The sequence below is a fragment of the Pterocles gutturalis genome, unplaced genomic scaffold (assembly GCF_000699245.1).
Source record: "Pterocles gutturalis isolate BGI_N339 unplaced genomic scaffold, ASM69924v1 scaffold46522, whole genome shotgun sequence".
Taxonomy (NCBI): domain Eukaryota; kingdom Metazoa; phylum Chordata; class Aves; order Pterocliformes; family Pteroclidae; genus Pterocles; species Pterocles gutturalis.
In genome coordinates, this window is record NW_010117187.1 from 420 (window position 1) to 19,189 (window position 18,770).

At 39.6% G+C, this 18,770-nt stretch overlaps 1 protein-coding gene across 1 annotated transcript in view; it reads right to left on the reverse strand.

The window, feature by feature from the left end:
• Positions 1 to 877: 877 nt before the first annotated feature.
• SRPK2 (SRSF protein kinase 2) overlaps positions 878 to 18,770 on the reverse strand; it is a gene marked incomplete at both ends in the record, with an annotated part of 36,053 nt that continues 18,160 nt past the window's right edge. The window contains 5 exons of the mRNA XM_010075709.1: positions 878 to 970; positions 2,202 to 2,271; positions 12,851 to 12,958; positions 13,059 to 13,159; positions 17,927 to 18,415. Of these exons, the coding sequence (XP_010074011.1) occupies positions 878 to 970; positions 2,202 to 2,271; positions 12,851 to 12,958; positions 13,059 to 13,159; positions 17,927 to 18,415 (861 nt within the window). The remainder of the gene's footprint in view (positions 971 to 2,201; positions 2,272 to 12,850; positions 12,959 to 13,058; positions 13,160 to 17,926; positions 18,416 to 18,770) is intronic.

Consider the following 18,770-nt stretch of genomic DNA (forward strand, 5'->3'; position numbering starts at 1 on the left):
GTCAACAGCCCCAGATGTTCCCCCAGCACTTAACGGGATGCTCCTGACATACCCTGTCCCTCAATACAACACAGTGCTGTCTCATACACTGAGGGAACAAAAGACACTTGAAGCATCACCACATTCCCTCGCATGTCCAAAACGTGTCTTAATGAGCAGCCTGAGCAAAGACAAAGTAAAAAAAAAAAAAAAAAAGCCAAAAGGCCCAGTATGTTTGCTGGGATCAACTGTTTTCTTGTAGCAATTGACAATGGCTTATTTTTAGAGGGGTTCCATTTCCGTACAATGCCAAACACAGCTAAGTCATCGCCTGTGGCTGGGGCGCTCGGGCTTTACAATGATCTGAAGCATTTGAAGTGAGAGTATGGCACACAGCACGGCAGCTTTCTCCATCGCTCTTTCACAGAGGGAACTGCTCTGCATGCCCTCTTCAGGCAGGTGACAAGAGTGTGAGGACTGACTGCACACAGCTGTGTGTCTATTGCCCAGGTACTCCCTTCCCACCACGGTCATTCCTCATCAGCAGCACCTGCTGGACCGCTATCTATGACCAGAAGTAGCTGACAGATGATTTTCCACATCACAAGCTATGCATCACTTGATTCCTTACATTAACAAGAACACTGGACAACAGGTTCACAAAGACTTCTTTAACATCCACACTTTGTTGAGCACCTCCCAAAACTAATTGAAAATGGAATATTGAAATGAAGACTGCAAATTGTGGCTTTTCTCAGAAAGCCAAGTTTACACCAGAATTCTTCTTTAATAAGAGCTCTCCATTTGAATGGATTTATTTCTTCAGTACCCATAAATGAACATATTCTCCTTTTGGATAGCATTATGCTTTAAATTAGTGTTGCATAAATACCGTTACCTTTTTTGGTGAAAAACTCCTTGGAATATTTCCCCAACATAGCGTATTTTCGAGGGATTTTTCCCAGCAGTTCAATGATCAATGCTATGTGGTCTGCATTGGAGAACATTGCCAGCAAAACAGAAACATACAACAGTTTAATCAGTACACTGCATGCACACACTAACACTGGCCCGGTACAGACAGAAATAGATTGATCCTGGTAAAAGAAAGACACGTGCACACTGGTCAGTGGCCAATTTAGAAAGATGCTTTGAGCAAAACTTCCTTCTCAAACAACATTTGAGTATCAGCTGTGACAAGTTTTGCTGTGTAATTGAAAATGTACCAATAGTTATTTTTCAGAAAGTTTATCTAAAAAAAAAAATTTGTCACAGGTACCTGTGTATTTTGCCTTTCAAAAAAAATTTTTTGTTGTGTGATTTCAAGAAATGATACTCAGTGGGACATACTACAACCAGCAACAGCAACTCCACTTCTGTCTGCATCACGGCACCTTTCAAAAAGAAGAGGTACTACCTCTGCGATTGAAGAATTCCCGAGAATATTTTCCAGATAGAGCAAAGTGCCTTGGGATATTGCCTAGCAGCTCTATGATGTGTGCTATGTGGTCTATGAGGGAGAGAAAAAAAGGATACGGGAGTGGAAGGGGCAGGGAAAGGATGGGATAAAAAAGAAGAGGAAAGAAACTGGAATTAGTAAAAAATCAGAAATAGTTTCAAATCAACAATGTTTGCAGCAAATCCATGCAGAGGTTTCCAGGATCAGCAGAGCTCTGGCATCATTAGTAGCATTTAGGAACCATGAATGATGCCCACATTACCACTGCAAAGAGCATTTCCAAGCAAACAAGCATGAAAATGGACAGGTATACAGATGGAAGCAGGAGTTAATTCTGATTTAAAAAAAAAAATTAGTAATTGACTAATTCAAATAAAAATACACAATGTAAACATTATTCCAGTGTCACTCTTACAAAGAGAAAATACTATAAAGTTCAAATTTGTCGTTTCTTTTCTAAACTAAAATGTTGTTATTCTCAATCAAATTTCCACACATATGCAATCTTACAAGAAGGGCAGTTTAATTCCTTCAGGCAGTTGTTAAGTAGATGAGTATCTGCAGAAGGGAGTTTTTGCCCACCCACTGCTAGTGATGGAACTTAAAACTAAAAAGAAAAAAATTGTATTTATATTCTGAAAACAATGTGTATGAACAGTTCACTCAAATACAAAACTTAACCCCACTGTAAGCTCACTGGACATTTAAGAAGAGGAGTGTGAAAATATATAGAAACTCATATAATATCTCAAAAGATTCATACCTTCGTCCCTGGAATAGTCTTCACCAGAGTGTGGTTCAAACAAATAATCTCCAGTTGCTAGCTCAAAAGCCTATAACATAACAGACATATTTATGGGCATTTCAGAAATAATGTTTTTCATCTGAAGATGTCAGCAAAACATCACAACTATCTCAGAACCAAGAGGGAATTAACATTCAAAGCTAAAAACCTAAAGCTGGATCTGAGACTGAGGAGGGGCCACTTACCTGGGGACCATCATTCCTGTAGCGTAATGACAGCGTGAAGCCAGGCTCTGGAGAGAGCCCCCCGGTCAGCCCCAAGCACACCCCATCAGTGGGAGACCGGAGGTTTGGCAACGGGCAGCATGCTCCAACCCCAGCGTCTACTCAAACAGGATGAACAAAGAGACAGGCAGGGAGTGTGGAACTGCGGTCCCTCCCCAGCAACCCCGGGGCTCCACTGGCTGGCCAGGGAGCATTTCAGTCCTGTTGCCAAGTTCAGCACTGGTCTGCGGTGGCAGGAGGCAGCGAACAGCATCTGGCTGCAGAGGAAGCAGCTCTGAACAGACTGGCTGCATGGGGGTGCGAAGGCGGCATCGGTGTAAGCTGACGTTAAACATTCTGCCCATTTCTAGGGCAGAAATCCTCCTTTTCAGGGCCCCAACCTGTCTATGATGGCCCACGGCCTGCTCTCAGGGCCCACGGCTTCAGCCTGAGGGTCTCAGCCCCAAAGGTGCAGCTCGTTGCCTGGCAACGTCCACCCAGCAGGCTGTGGGGCTGCAGGGGAGCCAGGGCAGCCAATCGCATGTCAGGAGGCAGGGGCAAGGCACATGATTGATATGGAACCAACCACTCAGGCTTCGAGGCCTGGAGGGAAGGTGGCAAGAGTATGGTTTAACATACTAATGTGTTGTCTGTTGATCATGTTAAATATGTGTCAGTTAATGAAGCCGAGAGAGGTATTTCTAAATATATAATAAAGAGCTACACTTGTATCTGAAAGCTAATTATCTGTCAAAGAGAATTCATGTTGGGGATTGAAATAATAAAGTCTGAATCAGAAATAAATCCATTTATAACTGCAATTAATCACTTGGAAGTAGCAAACAGAATAAGCTTCCTTGATGACTCTAAATCTAGGAGAGTTTTTAAAAAGGCATTTTTGTTGAATCAGAAGTCATCAAAGTAAACACTGCAATCATGGGGTAAAATACTGCGACTGACATTGCCGAAGGAAGCCAGAGCGGACAGGCTGCTGACTGATCCTTTCAGGCCATCGCAACGCTTCAATGGGATGCTAACCCTGTGTTAGGGCAGGACAAAACTGAGTTTGTCTTTATGGGTGTAATGCTGCAAAGCACTGCAATAACTATGAGAGATCACAGTTGTGTACAAACATGGATTCACCTAGCTTCATTTGTTAAACTGTTCTCTTTCCGTTCTGGATCACCAGTTACCCAAACAGCCACAGGAATCTAATTCTTTCCAGGTGGTTTAAACATCAAACTATTTTCCATCTCCAAGACCAGGGAAAGCATCTGATCCAGAAAAACATTCCAAAAAACAGGCAGAACTCCCTGGCACAGCTCTAGGAGGGGATTTCACTCCATCAGAACATTTACTACAAAATATTTGTCTCCTGGAAATATACACTTTTCTGTTCCAATTCGTAATCTGGAGTTGTTAAATCACCTATATATTTAGCGTTTTTATGGGCACTTGGCTTTTTCAAGCTGTGAACTGCAGTGTCATCCAAGTGAGCTACAGCCAAAATAATTCATTGCAATCACACACAGCAGCCAAGAAAGCAAGAATGCCCCTTCTTCACATTTCCGCTGATCCTATGAATGGGCCTTTAATTTCTAAAGTCACTTATCACTAATAAACAGTCATTCACTTTTTTTTTCTTATTCTACTCTCAACTCAAGGCTGAGAGTTTTCATTTGAGAGCTTAAAAAAATCTGAAGGACTTCATAAATTACCAGGTATCTAAACTGGAGAAATTTTTAGAGTAGCCAAAAGAGATCACTGGTAGGGATCTCTATACACAACATGGAGAGTATTGTTATTCTCCTGAGATGGGACTGAGAATCCCCAACTGTCCCCTCTGTATCTCATGGGAATATATTCACTGGAAGAGCCAGACCGACCTTCCCAGAAGAACAACAGAAATGTGGTTGAATTTAGCCGCTCCAAGATAGACTCCAAAAGAATAGAGCTTCTGTCTCAAAAAATAAGGTATTAATAGCTCAACAGGTCTGCGTGGGACTAAAAAGATTAAATTGGAAAAAACTGTAAAAACTGTTAACAGAGAGGCATAAGAAGTAAGCATACCACTGTGAAACACTGAATTTTAGATCTGTTTGTATATAAGAACTGCAAACTCTTATAGATTTGGGATATTTAGACCATACTTTTCCAAAGAGAAACTAAAGCTTTTCATAATGATGCTGCTGCTTCTTTTTTCCTTTTTGTATAGCTCTGACTCCATGCCCAGCATGGGCTGGAGCTGCAGTGTCTCAGACATTTGATTTCCTGACTCTCCTTAGAGGACTCTGCACTGAGAATGAAGAAGCTTCTGACTCAAATGCACACAGGGACAGCCCAGAGACAGCCTTGCCTTTTGGGTGCTGTGATAAATACTTGTAATAATACTTCTCAGCATTCATGCAGGACAATGTCTCATGGGTTCATCTATAGCAACCCGGTAATAGGTTCCTAGGTATTTGTAGGATGGACTGGCCATATAGCACAAGATAAATGAAATTAATTAGGCTTCATTTAAAAAATAATAGATCCCTGACCTATGGTTTTACCATAAAGTAAGACAATCAGCACTAAAACCTCATTAATGACCAGGTAAATAGCTGCAAGAAGGAAAATGACACCTCCAGACTGTATCATTCAGAGTTCTCCTGCTCTTTAAGCTCATGTCCAAAGCTGTGGTGAAAGCACGTGTAGTTCCGCTACTGAGTCAGCGCCACCAAAAGAAGAGCTCTCTGCTGCTGGTACTCAGAACTACGGTTTTGGCAATGCAGTGCCACTCTGGACTCCCTGAGCACTTTCCAGTGCTCATCGACACTTGCACCCAACTGTGGCTACATAGAATCACCCAGTCTCCAATTCTTAAGTCGCTGACACTCTGACAAAATCTGGAGGTGGAAACCCTGAGGGACAGCAAGTTGAACACAGGTCAGGGGTGCACTCTCGAGGTAATGAAGGCTACCCACACACAGGGCTGTACCTAACAAGCCGTCACCAGCCCTCGGTGGGAAAGAGACTTCCCCTCTGCTCAGCACCCTCATCTGCTTCTGGAGATCTGTGATCAGTTTGGGGCCACCAGTATGAGAGAGACCCTGCCAAACTGGAGTAAGACCAGGGAGGACCTCTAAGATGTTTGGGGCTGAGCAGAGGATGCAGGAGGAGAGGCTGGTGGGGCCGTGTTTGTTCAGGTTACAGAAGAAAAGGAGAAGGGACAATTTAATTGCTGCACTCCACTGCCTGAAAGGCAGAAACAGAGAGGACCAAGATACAATCTTCTTCATGAAAAGACAACAGAGAACAGACACAAGCAGCAAGATGGGAAATTCCAATCAGGTAAGAGGAAAAAAAATTCTTCAGTGAGACTGTCCGAGCACTGGAAAGGCTGCTCAGAAAGGCTGTGGAAATGCCGTCCTGACAGATGTGTACACCTCACCTGGATGAGGCTCTGAATTGCCTCATCTAACCTTGACATTAACCCTGGACTACTAGAGATCCCTTTCAACATAAATTTGGCTACTATTTCTATGATGCTATAAATACAGATTAACCCCATTTACTTACTTTCCCTCTGAAAGTATTCATTTACAAAAACTAATTTCTTGACAGAAACTCCTACTTTGAATTACCATGATCTTTTTTGCTTAATGCTGACATTTACCTCAACAGAAATCAGCATTTCAGTTATTATATGGAGCTAACAAATGAGATACAGCACACTCAACATATGGCACAAAAGCCCAAGGCAATCATCCATCCTTACTGACTGTACTGGCAATCACTGCTTATAACTTTCCCAAGGTTATCACAGAAAAACAGTCTAGACTGCTTTTCTCCATCCACAGATGGAGAACCTTTCATCTCAATGGTCACACTGCTGCTTTTGTAGGCTCTGGAGAGCCTCTGATTCCTTTCCTGCCACACAATTGTCTATGAACCTACCACAATACTAAACTGTTGGCATCGTTATCGTGTATTATGGATCCATGTCTAATCACACAATTAGAAATAGCTACATTTTCACTGTGTGACAGCTGTGTACTCAATCTGGTGACTGAAAATGGACCCATGCCTAGGAAAAGCCGTCTGGGAGAAGACTGGAAGAACAATTCACTTGGACTGCATCAGCCTCCCTGAATTCCTCTTATGAAGCCCTAGCTGAAAAAAGGACAACAAGCTACAGGCCAGAATTATTGTTTTGACAGCTCTTGGCCAGAGTTTCTCTGCCCAGGCTGAAATGAAGAGCTGTGAAGGAAAAGATTGTAACTGCTTTTAAAATAGGCTTAGTTTAACAAATGCTGTTCCACAGGTAGGTGGGAACATGGAAAGAAGAGCAAAAAGCTGAGATACGCACACCAGCTGACAGTTTGTTCTCCCATGGACATCTCCCCCTGAGGAGCCAGGCAATGGAAAGAATATAAAAGGCATTTTGCATGGTTAGTGGTTGGTAAGAAAGGCCAAATATACAAAACACAGACATGCACAGGACGCCTGAAAAGGAAACAGGTTTCTATTATTTGCTGTACTCCGGTCTCGGAATCATGCACATGCTGAGTGGTTGCTTTGGAAAGTCAGTTTCTTTGGAAAATAATTTTCTTTTGAATGTTTCAGGTTGTCCACCCACCACCTTCAAAAAGGGTGTACAGTGATTAATAACAGCATTTTGTACTGTATCTGCCTACTGAAAAATATGTGCATAGTGACTTGAAGTTCTTATCTTCTCTCAACCAGATTTTTGATTTTCCATTTTTCCTAAAAATACTGCTTTTGTGCAGACTGAGGCTTGTCATCACACCTCCAGTATGTGCCACTAACACATACTAGCATGATGATACTCATGATCCCATGGAGACATGATCTTTTTTTTTCCCCCGCTTACAACACGGGAAGAGTAGTTAAGGACAGTTACCTCTCCACCCCACACTAGAGGACATTATGCAAAGAACTAAACTGGGGGCTGAACTACAAGAACTTACATGTAGGTTTAATTTTAACATAATAAGTTACTATATTCTGATCATTCTTTGTTCTGCCCCTCCAAGTTCTCTCACATTAACAGAAATGCTCATAATAAAAAACACCCCTGTAAGCCTGCTTGACTTGTAATAGCATCTCCCTCACTTTGAAAGCTGCTTGCCTGCCCCCTTTCCCTCTCACCCCAGTAGTATTTTCTTTCATAATTTGTATTCTTTTTGGGTAGACAAAACACCAAGTAAAATTTTCTCCTTCTCTGACTTACTGCTGATCTACAGCTATGATCTATTTGCTAGTTCTTATTATAAAAAAGATATTTCAGGAATCACAACTCGCCACGAAAGCCACCTCAGATAAGTGTTAAAACCACAGTCTTGTTAATGTCCTAGCTTGTGACACAGTCATCTCCTCCCCGCAGCTCAAACAAGATTGTACATAATGAACAACAGAAGTCAGATGATGAGACTTATAATTTCAGGTGCTTTTCCTGTCTCCAATCCAAAGAGCATAAAAAAGGAAAAGCAGTGGAATCATGGTGCTTGCAGCCATTTCCAGGAGCAATACAAAGGGATGCCCTCTGCCAGTACTAACTCCCTTGTCTTGCCAGGATTTCTTGGCAGCAGCAGTAGAGTACTGTGTTCCAAGGTTTTGGAGATTTAGGAAATGCCAAATCATGCAGTGTCTGTTCAGTTTCTGCGCCACAGAAAGTGAGCCTCTCAATACTGCAAATGTCGAAATTCAGCCTGATAAAATTAAATGATCAAGGGTGCTTTCAATCCTGTCAAATGCTGTCCCTTTTTTGGGGGTGAAAATGAGAGATGTACCTCCCTGTTGTCAAAATTAAAATAGGGTTTAGTACAGCAAGGAAACATGGATTTTTTCAGGATTTAATAGATGCGGGGGGAGATTCCCAGTGTCTATCTTTCCGTAAGAGAAGCTGAGTATTCCACTTAAATAGGCCACATTGTTAAAAGAAAGGGCACTGTGCAATTTCCTTAGCAAAACTTGTAAATGTCCAGCAAACAATCATTCAGGCCTAAGTCACTAAAGTCTGGGAAAAAAATTTAAGTTTCACTTTGTTGCATTCTTTGCTGATCAGAGAACAAGTAACAACTCTGTCACAGTCTGGAAAAGCCCACTGGCTTCTAACTTCTTTCACTAGCTTCACAGCATGTTGTGTGTGCACTGATTATAAGCCTTCAAAGATATGCATCGTCATCTTTTTTTTTTCCCTTGCCTTTCTTTATTTTTTTTTCCTTTTTTTTAAAAGACTCAGACTCGGATTACCTGAGCAGAGGACTGGTACTGGCCTGAGGATACTCCCTCTTATCCTTTAAAACTGATTCAAAGAGGTTTGGAGCACAAGAACTGGGCCATGCTGAAAAATCTAAAATTAGAAGATTCAGCTCAGAGGCTGCTGGCTCATGATGCTACTTATTCACTGACATAACACCAAAAGCAACAGAACTGTAAGGTTATTAGCACTGAGTTATTTCTCCCTCTTTTGCACGGCTTCTCTTATATTATATGCTATTTGGGCATAGTCCTTACATGGCTCTGTGAAGGTACACTTGCAGCACAAGTAATCTGATCACAATCTCTGGCTACTCCCATACTAAGTTGCCTCAAAACCACGGAGCTGATGGCCAGACAAAGCCAACCCACACCGGCACAGCCCAAGTCAGCACAGCGCTCCATGTAGACCCAGTATACCATGTCCTACAAGCTAGGTTCACAAGGGAGGTATTCTGACAGTGGCTGTGCACACATGGACACAGATGCTTTGCATGCTCAGCATTATCAGAGGCTTTTGCTTAAAAACATCATAATAATAATCTCCATCCTCATTACTAAAGACTAGGAAAAACTGATGAGTGAATGGTATGATGAAAAAAGACAGTCCGCTGCTGCTGTGATGTAACACAACCTCTGTGTTTCACACTTTATGCTATAAATACAAGCTAATCCAAGAACCAGTAGCTCTCTTACTCTCGTAGTCAATGCTATTCCCAGTGAGCAAGAATATTTCCTTAGCAAGCAAAAGGCAGTGAAAAACCTTAGGCTCAAATGGAGATCCATAAAGCCCAAGACCAAGTTAAGACCTTCGGTGAATCCTAGTCCCCTGCATTCCAAGTAGTCCTTCATAAACTCTACTAGCCAGGACACATGAAAAGACTGAGGTGTTTTATATACACATCAAGAGGAGATGAATCTCTGACATGGAAATTCTGTGGGCCCTGAACTAATTCAAAGAAAGGCCTGTTTTTATTGTAATTTTTTAAAAATTGAGACATTATTTACAGTATCTGACACAATAGTGGATATATAACAGATGGAGAATCTTTTCTGTTTTGCAAGCTAAGCAGTCTTCATGTGTGCTGTTTACTACTACACAGAGTGTTCTGGACTGCCTGCGAGTAAGCCCATTTGGGAGAGTCTGGCAGCCACGTTGGAAACTTAATGCCTGCTGAGATGGAGAACCTGACCATGACTTTGAAGCAGCAGATCTTCTGTCAGCAAGAGCTACAGAGATGGAGGAGTGAAGAGAACACCTGGATCAGTCTTCGGCAGAATGTTGGTCAGAAATCTCCCATTTAAAGGTCATGGGTACACACAGATCTATAAGATGTATCTGCACACAGTTCCATCCAAATGAGGTAAAAATATTTTTAACTCTCAGTGCAAGTTCACAGAACTAGGTCAGTGATTTAGTTGTGAGCAAGTTTTTTAAGAGCGTAACATCTCATCTTTGCTTTGATATTACCTTATTATACTTTGCATTCACATTAATTCATGTCATTCATATTAGGCACACACTTCTGCAATATGTGCATTACCACTCAGTAGATAACTTGAGGCAAGAAAGCTCATCCAAAGTCAAAATCATGATCAGACTGAAAGATGGGATCTGTAATTATGTAACATGGCTCCCACTGCAAAGCCACACGGTACCTTTTGCCAAGAAAAAAGCCATGGCCAATACTGCTGGACCACTCATTTCACATAGTACTGCTTCCAAGAATGTCCTTAAGGACTTGGGACTTCCTGTACAAGCACAGCAACATGACAAAGCAGTCTCCTTGCTCTCCTGACTTGGACAATATGGCTAATGGGGTATCTGAGCTGTATTTTGGCTGAAAATAAACAACACCTCCAGCTCCTGCTCCAGCAGACAATCCTTTTGAAAACACACGTAACAATAAACATTAATAAATAACAACAATTAAATATGAAACAAGAGCAAGGTAACCTAGAAGGACATTTTCTGAACCACATCTAGGTACAACAAGGAATCCAAACTTGAGAAAACAAGTGGGACTACAATGGCATTAAACACTTTGGTACTTCACAGTTCTTGTCCGCTTTAGGGAATGGAGAGAATCAAATCATAATTTCCAAAGACAGCCTAAGCCCATTAATTGGAAGCTTGCAGTTCCACATCAGGAATGTTTTCCTGGACATTAATCTCTGTTACAAGTCCTCTGCAGAAAGAGCTGTTAAGGTCTTCAAGTCAATCGCTACCTCAGAGCTGTTTTCCATCTGATACAGGATCAGCACTCACAGTGCTCTAACCCATTTTCTCAATCATACAGGAATGAAAGCAGATCCTGAGGCGTTTTGAAACAATGAATTTTTGGGGTGAGCTTGAGAGACTCATCTCTCTTTTTCACATGACTATACAATGATGACAACTGAATTCACAATTGTACGTCAGTGCTGTAAGATTATAAAATTTCTACAGCATTTTTTAAGGGCAAAAACCAAAGTGTGCCAGAAGACTGAATTTCAGTGTTTCTGCCTCAAATGCTTTGCTGTCTCTAAAGCTTACCTAACAAAAAAGCAGAAGTATAATTTTCTCATTAAAATACTGAAATTCCATAAATAATTGTGAATCTGAATTAAGACACCCCTACTGGCAGAGATTCTTTAGGCTTCTTTTTTTCTTGAATTTGAGAAAAGACTCGCATGAAGAAAGCAATAATGCTCATATAACACGGAAAAGAAAGCGTAAGGGCCTGGAGAACCTCATGTACTGTAAGAATATTATATTCCCTAGGTGTGATAGTGCTATTAAGTACCCCACTTTCTTTAAACACAATCCTAGATAGACCTGAGCCTTTTTTATCTGGCTTTAGCTACACGACTGTATATAAAACTAGCAGGGGGTAGGTACAACCTTAAAGAAGACCAACCAGTGCAGGCTATTCAATACCATTAAAAGGTATCAAGTTCAACTGAGGTTTACAAAATATCAGGTAAAAGGAATGAGAAGTCTCTACAGTAATTCTGCAGTAAGTTAAGAGAAGAATCATTCAATCAATTACAGATCAAAACTATGGAATATTTTCTATGCTTTGTTTTCAATGTAATAGAAAAATTCTACATTTTGTTCCCAAATGGAAGAGCAAATTTGGAAATGGATGTTCTTTTCTGTGTACTAAAGCAAAAGCTAGTATTAAACTCCAGAGAAAACATACTTGCAATTTTACTTATGGGTTGTTACTTCCAACACATGGCTCTCGCTGAGCTTATAATATCTGTAGGATTTTATGTTCCTTTCAATCCTCCTCCTCTCCCTCTGAGCTCTGCAATTCTTTTCATCACCCACGCCTGCACACTGTGTCTAGTATTTGAGGCTTCTCCTCCTCCTCACATACTTACTCTTTTCAGACATGTATTTGTAAAATATAACAATTTGAATAAGTGTTCACTTTTAAAATAGACAAAGATATTTCTAAATGTATTTCCAAAACCGTCTTTAATGAGAAGATGCATGTAGCTTATTTGTCCTCAAAGAGATACTACAAACAGAATTAAGTATTTCAGAAAGTTGAATGACTTTTTTCTATTCTTTTAAGATTTCTAAAAATACATAATTTCAGTTCTACTGTGTTAAAACTAATTCTACAGAATGTTATCACATATTTAACTAATAAACTAAATTCCTTCTCTTCAAAGTTTAGAATCTAAAGCTGTGATTTGCAAGACTAATCTGCTGAATGTTTTCACTGCACTTGGCAAGAATTTGAAGTATTTCACTGTTGTGCTACTTTATGCAAGAAAAAGGAACGGAAACACAGTAAAGAGTTGCACAGATTCTAAGATAGGAAGGAAACATTCACTATTTCAGTTAGACTTTGACATTTAAAATATACATGTATTTCCCTCCAGACTTGCGTATTTTTGACTGCAAGTTTAAAATGCATCAAATTAAAATTAGAGATGTTCTCCAAAATACTTCCTTTTGATTAAGAATGCTTGAGAAATTGAAATAAAGGAGAAAAAATCATCAGTAGCTATCTGATATGACACAACTTATGACAACGTATTTGTGTCAAAATGTCAGAACCATCCTCATCAGGTTTTCTCACTAAATAAAGAACTCGTTTTAGGAGGTTTATTCTTTTAAAATACACATTGTATTGTTCTTACCATACATGCTGTACTCCAGATATCAGCAGGTGTGCTGTAACCTGCTCCTATTAAAACCTCTATGGATCTATATTGTCTTGTCTGGATGTCTTCTGTGAAGTGTTTATGCTAAAACAGAAAGAAGCACATTAATGAAAAAAATGAACAATAAAAAGGCCTGTTCTAAATAGCTAAGGCTAAATAGCTAAAATGATGTAGTTATACTCACCACCCAGCAGGCATTCCCCAGGTCAGCAATTTTAACTCTAATTTTATCTGCATTTCTTGGGTCCAGTGGATTCACCAGTAAGTCAGCAGCACGAGTTTTTGCTAACATGAGCAAAATGCAGAATAGTTAGTATTTTAAACATACTGTTCATCATCTCTAAGCCGTTTTGCCTTGACACTTTATCCAGTTTTGTAATACATTGAAGACATCAAAATAATTTGTTGAATGCTACAAGAAATTAAAGCAACATAAATAGGATTTCTTACCTTACATTTAAGTGCAATTTTTTTGCATTAACTGCAAAATGCCTGTTATTAGAATATCCAGAGGAGCTTCTGAGCAAAAACAGTGCATATATTTCCAAGAACATATTCAGACAGAAAATATTATAACTCCAAGAACTCCACACAAAAGAGACATTCTTGGAACAGCCTGGTTGAGAAAATACATTCTGCACTTCCATTTTTGGATAAGGTAAATAAAATTTGGCTGGATTTTTTTTTTTTTAACCTGTCCCAAGGGGAAAAAGACTTATCAAAACCTGTCTAATTTGAGAGACTGAAGGACACATAATTCAACATTGAATCAAAGTTCTCTGAAGGTCCTATTTACATTGAGTACAATCCAGACTAAAGAGGTACAACTTTAATCTAATTAATCCTGCAATCTTTAGAGGCTCTTGGGACACTGAGAACCCTAACACACAACAGTGGAGGACTGCTGCTTTGCTTAGTTTTGACATGCCACCTATTCAAATCACAGAGCAGCACAGGACTAATCTCAGTTTCCTTTGCCCCAAGGATATGAAGATTAAATTGCAAACTGGTGGTAAGATAAGAAAGAGGTACTAGGTCCAAAAGGCACTTGGGACTCCAATGGGGATATAAAGATCTGTCAAACTGGTGTAAGAATTAGAAGAGAAAAACACACCAGACATGGGACAAGGAGAAAAAAAAACAGGATGTCTTAACGGTGAGTTAGGACTGACTAAAATCAGATAAGGATTTTCAACTACTGGGACAGCATGCCTGAATGGGCCACAAGGGCACCGAAATACTTGCCAACCAGAAAAGAAAGTGTCAGGATCCAGCAGGGGAGAGAAGGAAAGAAAAGACAGGACTAAATCGCAGAAGATAGAAGCAGCAGTGACCTCAACAAAACAGTCCTCTAAAAAAGCTGGAATGGAGTCCAAGACTCAAGTTTAAAAAAAGCACCAATACTAGGCATAAAAGACACTGAGAGAATAAGGCAGCAATTCAGCACTTAAAAGACAGGAACTAGTAAGCTTAATATTAAAGTCTTCCCTTAGAATCATGCCACGTAGTAGAGTCTATTTTTTTTTTTAAAACACAATCAGATACATTATCCAAGACAAGACAGGACCTTTCTCAATTCAGTAGCCCTGGGAAAAAAGAAAAAAAAAAAAAAGACAGTCCTAGATAAACCCTTCCCACATGTCTTGTTGAAGATGAAGAACTGCAGTAAATCAAGTGGAATGCATCAGGAGAAAAAGCCTCATCAGCAAGACATCTGAATACGACATTAAAAAACAGCTTTATTCAGCCTTCTAACAGAGGGACCTCACAAGGTAAAAGGCAAGTGCTTATACTTTTGTGTTTTTCTCAGGAACTCATGAAGTTTATGTCCCTTATTTTCTGAGAGATGAATGTGAGACCTTGGAATCTGAATTTGACAAATGGGCATCATTCACAACTGAAAGAAGTCAAAACGAGCATAATTTTTAGCAAGTACTCTCAAAAAAGCATCCAAAGGACGTCAACCTGATCACGAAATTAGTGAAGGTTTTTGGTTTTCACTTCTGTGTGTCCTAGTTCCACAAAACTGAGAAATATCACCTCCTCTTCTTACAGTCTCAGCACGATAGCATACTGAGTAAACATTCAAACACCGGAATGAGAAGGAGAGTCACGAGGAAAATTCATAGACCTCTCTTAAGGGCATTTGGTCACGTGGTAAAAACTTGAAAAAGATAAAGGTCTGTGCACTGAATGAGGCAAGCATCCTGAAAATACGAGACCACATTACTTAATAATGTATGGCAATGCCTAGACAGCAACAAATAAAATTTACTTCTGTATAAGAAAAGGGCACTAAAGTTACAGTTAAAAAGAAGCACCATTTGAAAACATTGAATAGCCTGCAACTCCTATATCCTTCTTCTTTCTAAATACCTACATCTGTTTTATTACTGTTTAACCCAACATTAGTATTGATGCCATTAATATTAGTAACACTCAGCTTTTCCTCTTAGTGAGGAAGAAGTGAGCTATGGCTGAATTTACTTTCTTCTTTCTTTGCACAAAAGGTCTGTAATTTGCTCCTGTCGAGATAACATCAAGGAAGAATAAAAGTATGTTTGTTCCTCCAGCTATGGAGATAAGCTATTCCCATGATGACAAAGCCAGCTTTACTCTCTGGAGGCATGAGGATTTGACACATCACCCCAGGAAAACAGCAGTAGAGGCTTTCTGCTTATATACTGCCAGCAGCACAAAGTAAGAGGCTACCAGGCACCTAGGAACCTCCTGTACATTACTTAAGCGAGTAGGGAGCAAGATGAACCAGAAGACTTACTAGCCTGGATCTTGACATCTTCCAGAAATACAGCTCTACTCAGGTGTGTTTTATTTCACATTTATTCCCTATCTGCAGATTACCTTACCTGCCAGATTCTGTAATAAACTGTGTGAATTGCTCTTCTAAAGTCTTAAACCAAGAAATAAACTCTACTGGATTTTTCAGTACATCTCTACCTAAATTTAGTAACTTCATCTGGGACAATGTTGATGCAGGCTTGGTGATCTTCTCCTAAGCCATCTCATTTTCTTCTATCTGCTTATAGATTTAGTCTCTCAGTATTTTCTTTATTAAAGTTGAAACCCATATATTTATCATTTAGACTCTGACACTACAAATAAAACCTATGCATAATACCCTGGAGCTATTTAATTCAATGACAAAAATCCAGCTCTTTGCAATGACACCAAAATTTCACCTTCCATGTCTTCAACAAACAGGATTTACAGGCAAAAGTTTTGGATCTGAGCAGTTCTGGCAGACAGAATTTAAATGTCCAAAGCCACACTGAATACAGAAACGACATAACAAGATGAGGGTTAGCAATGCGCCTTACAGAGACAAAGACTTTGTCTTGTTGAGTTGTAATACAAGGTTGAAAGGAACTGTTTGAACCAGAAAAGAACCATTAATGAATGAAAATACAGCATATTACAGAATTTTTTAATATGACTGAGAAAAGATACAACAAGAAGTAATTGCTAGAAGCTGCAGCCAGACAAATCCAAACTTGCTACAATTCTTCTGAAACAATTCTGAGTATTGACCAGTGGAACATACTTCAGCCACACTGGATTCTTTATAATTTAACCTGTCCAAAACATCAGTAGGTTTCTTTTTGGAAAACAGGTTTTAAGCCAAACATAAAGGTTACTGGGCTTAATAGATGGTGTATTACTGGCTTGTTATAAAAGGAAGTCAGATTACATGATCTCATCATCACCTTCTGCCCTTAAACTATGGGAATTACGCTTACTTGCAACTATAAACTTCCATTTTCTCTTTCCTGTGTAGACCTGTCAATGCAAATATTTCATCTACAATAACTTACCTAATATCCTTAAAAACAAGTTCTACAGCAGAAAAAAAAATTCAAAAAAAAAAATCACAGTTCTGCTTTCCTCTTAAAAAAAACCTAAGATGTTAGATTTGTTAAATTTTAACAAGAATGTTTTTGTATTCTGTTCCAAGCTGCATCTATCAAACTCTCAGGTTTGAATGTAAGAAAAATCATACAATTTACTTAAAAGTAAGCTTAGATAAACTATTGACTTTAATGAGCCTATTACAATTTTTTCTTAACCCAACCACTGCCTTTCTATTCCATGCATTTGCCTCTTTTCTATAATGTAATATACACCCATGCTGCTAGACAAAAGTTTTCCATCAACTCAAATCAAAAGTGTTTTTTTGCTCCCCATGTTTCTGAAAGCCATTCAAAACTAATGCATTTACTTTTCCTTGAAACCTGGTCCTAGGAGGTCAAAATTCACCAGAATGCTTTGGGACCACACTAAAAAAAGTCTCCTCTTCATTTCTATATATCTGCCCTGCCATTTTGCAAAAAGTCTTCTAAGATGAAATACTAAATTTAAATAATCACTATTGAGATTTTGCATTTATACGATGCACGATTCAATGAGTAAAATGTTCAGTGTAGATTAAAAACATGAAGATGAAACTGGGCAACAATGAAAAAAGGGGTTCCCAGTAGTGAGCTGCAGCTGTAACCCGACCCTAGCTATGGGTAATCTGAGGGATTGGTCTGGGGAGCACCCAGGAAAGAGAGCCTTTGGGAGCAGTCTGCACAGATTTCTCTGACTGCAGAGGCTGGCACACAGGCACCATCTTTTCAGTGGACACTCTTCAGACTCAAGCACAAAGCAGGCCAGGACATCAGCAGGTTTGGCACCAACACAGAAACTAAAAACATTTAAAACATCTCACCTGTAGGTAGAGAAAAGTCAACATCATTGATAAGTGCTAGAGCTAGTGTTCAATCAAAGTCAGGGAAATGGCGTGATAGAGTACTTGTCTGCTACAGAAAGGTCCTTTTGTGTTAATGAAAGAAGTGTGTGACAGCCTACCCATAAGGCTGAATTTTCAACAAAATACCCAAAACAAATAAGTAAAATCTGCACACACATGTCACTGAACACAGATAAAACATATACATGAGGTTTCACCCCACTGCTCATTCTACATAAAACATCACCTACAGCTCCAGGAGACTTCCAAGTATGGCATATGCCACTAAGAGGAATACTTACTTTTTGGCAAATCTCCAGTGCTTGAAGCTGAAACTGTTCTGCTCCTGTCATGAGACGGGCTGCTCTCCTCTCTTTCGGTTACAGTTGATCCTTCAGAAACAGCAGAACCACAAGCTACAGACTCTAGAGCCCCAGAGAACACTGAAGCTGAAAATTCAGAGAACTGTGACTCAGGAATTTTATGACGTCCATTTGGCAATTCACCATTAAACTGTTCATAGGAGCTGCTATAAGAGTAATCACTTTTTGCATTTGGCTCATCAAGATTATACTCCTCTGGATGTGGACATTCTTCCTCTTCCTCATCCTCATCTTCAATCTGCTGTTCCAATAGGAATGGGCCGTTCACAATATGACCATTTGTTTTGGGGGATTCTATCCACTTAGGGTCTGTAGGGTCAGTGTTGACAAGTTCCTGCTCAACGTCATCATCTTTTTCAGTGTTTTCTTTCTCTGTGTCTTCTTTTTCATCCTGATCTTCTGCTTCACCTGAAAAATTTCCATGAGAAACACACTAGATTATACATCAATATACCATTTGAAATTAGGCATTCATAATTTTTAACTCTTCAATAACTACTTGTCTTTTGACATATCACACAAGGAAACACTGAATATCACTGACATATGCAAAGACTTTAAAAATCTAAATTAAAGGTGAAAGAAAGAACCAATAAGACTGTTGGAAAAAATAAACAATGGGAAGTAGTTCAGGAGGGACCAATTCAGCAGAGAAGAATGTTATGAAGGGAAGATATATGAGGTCTTGAAAGCAAGCTTTATAAATCTGTAACTCAGTCTGTGTCAAACAGGGAGTCATCACAGAAGTAGGAAAACTCACAGT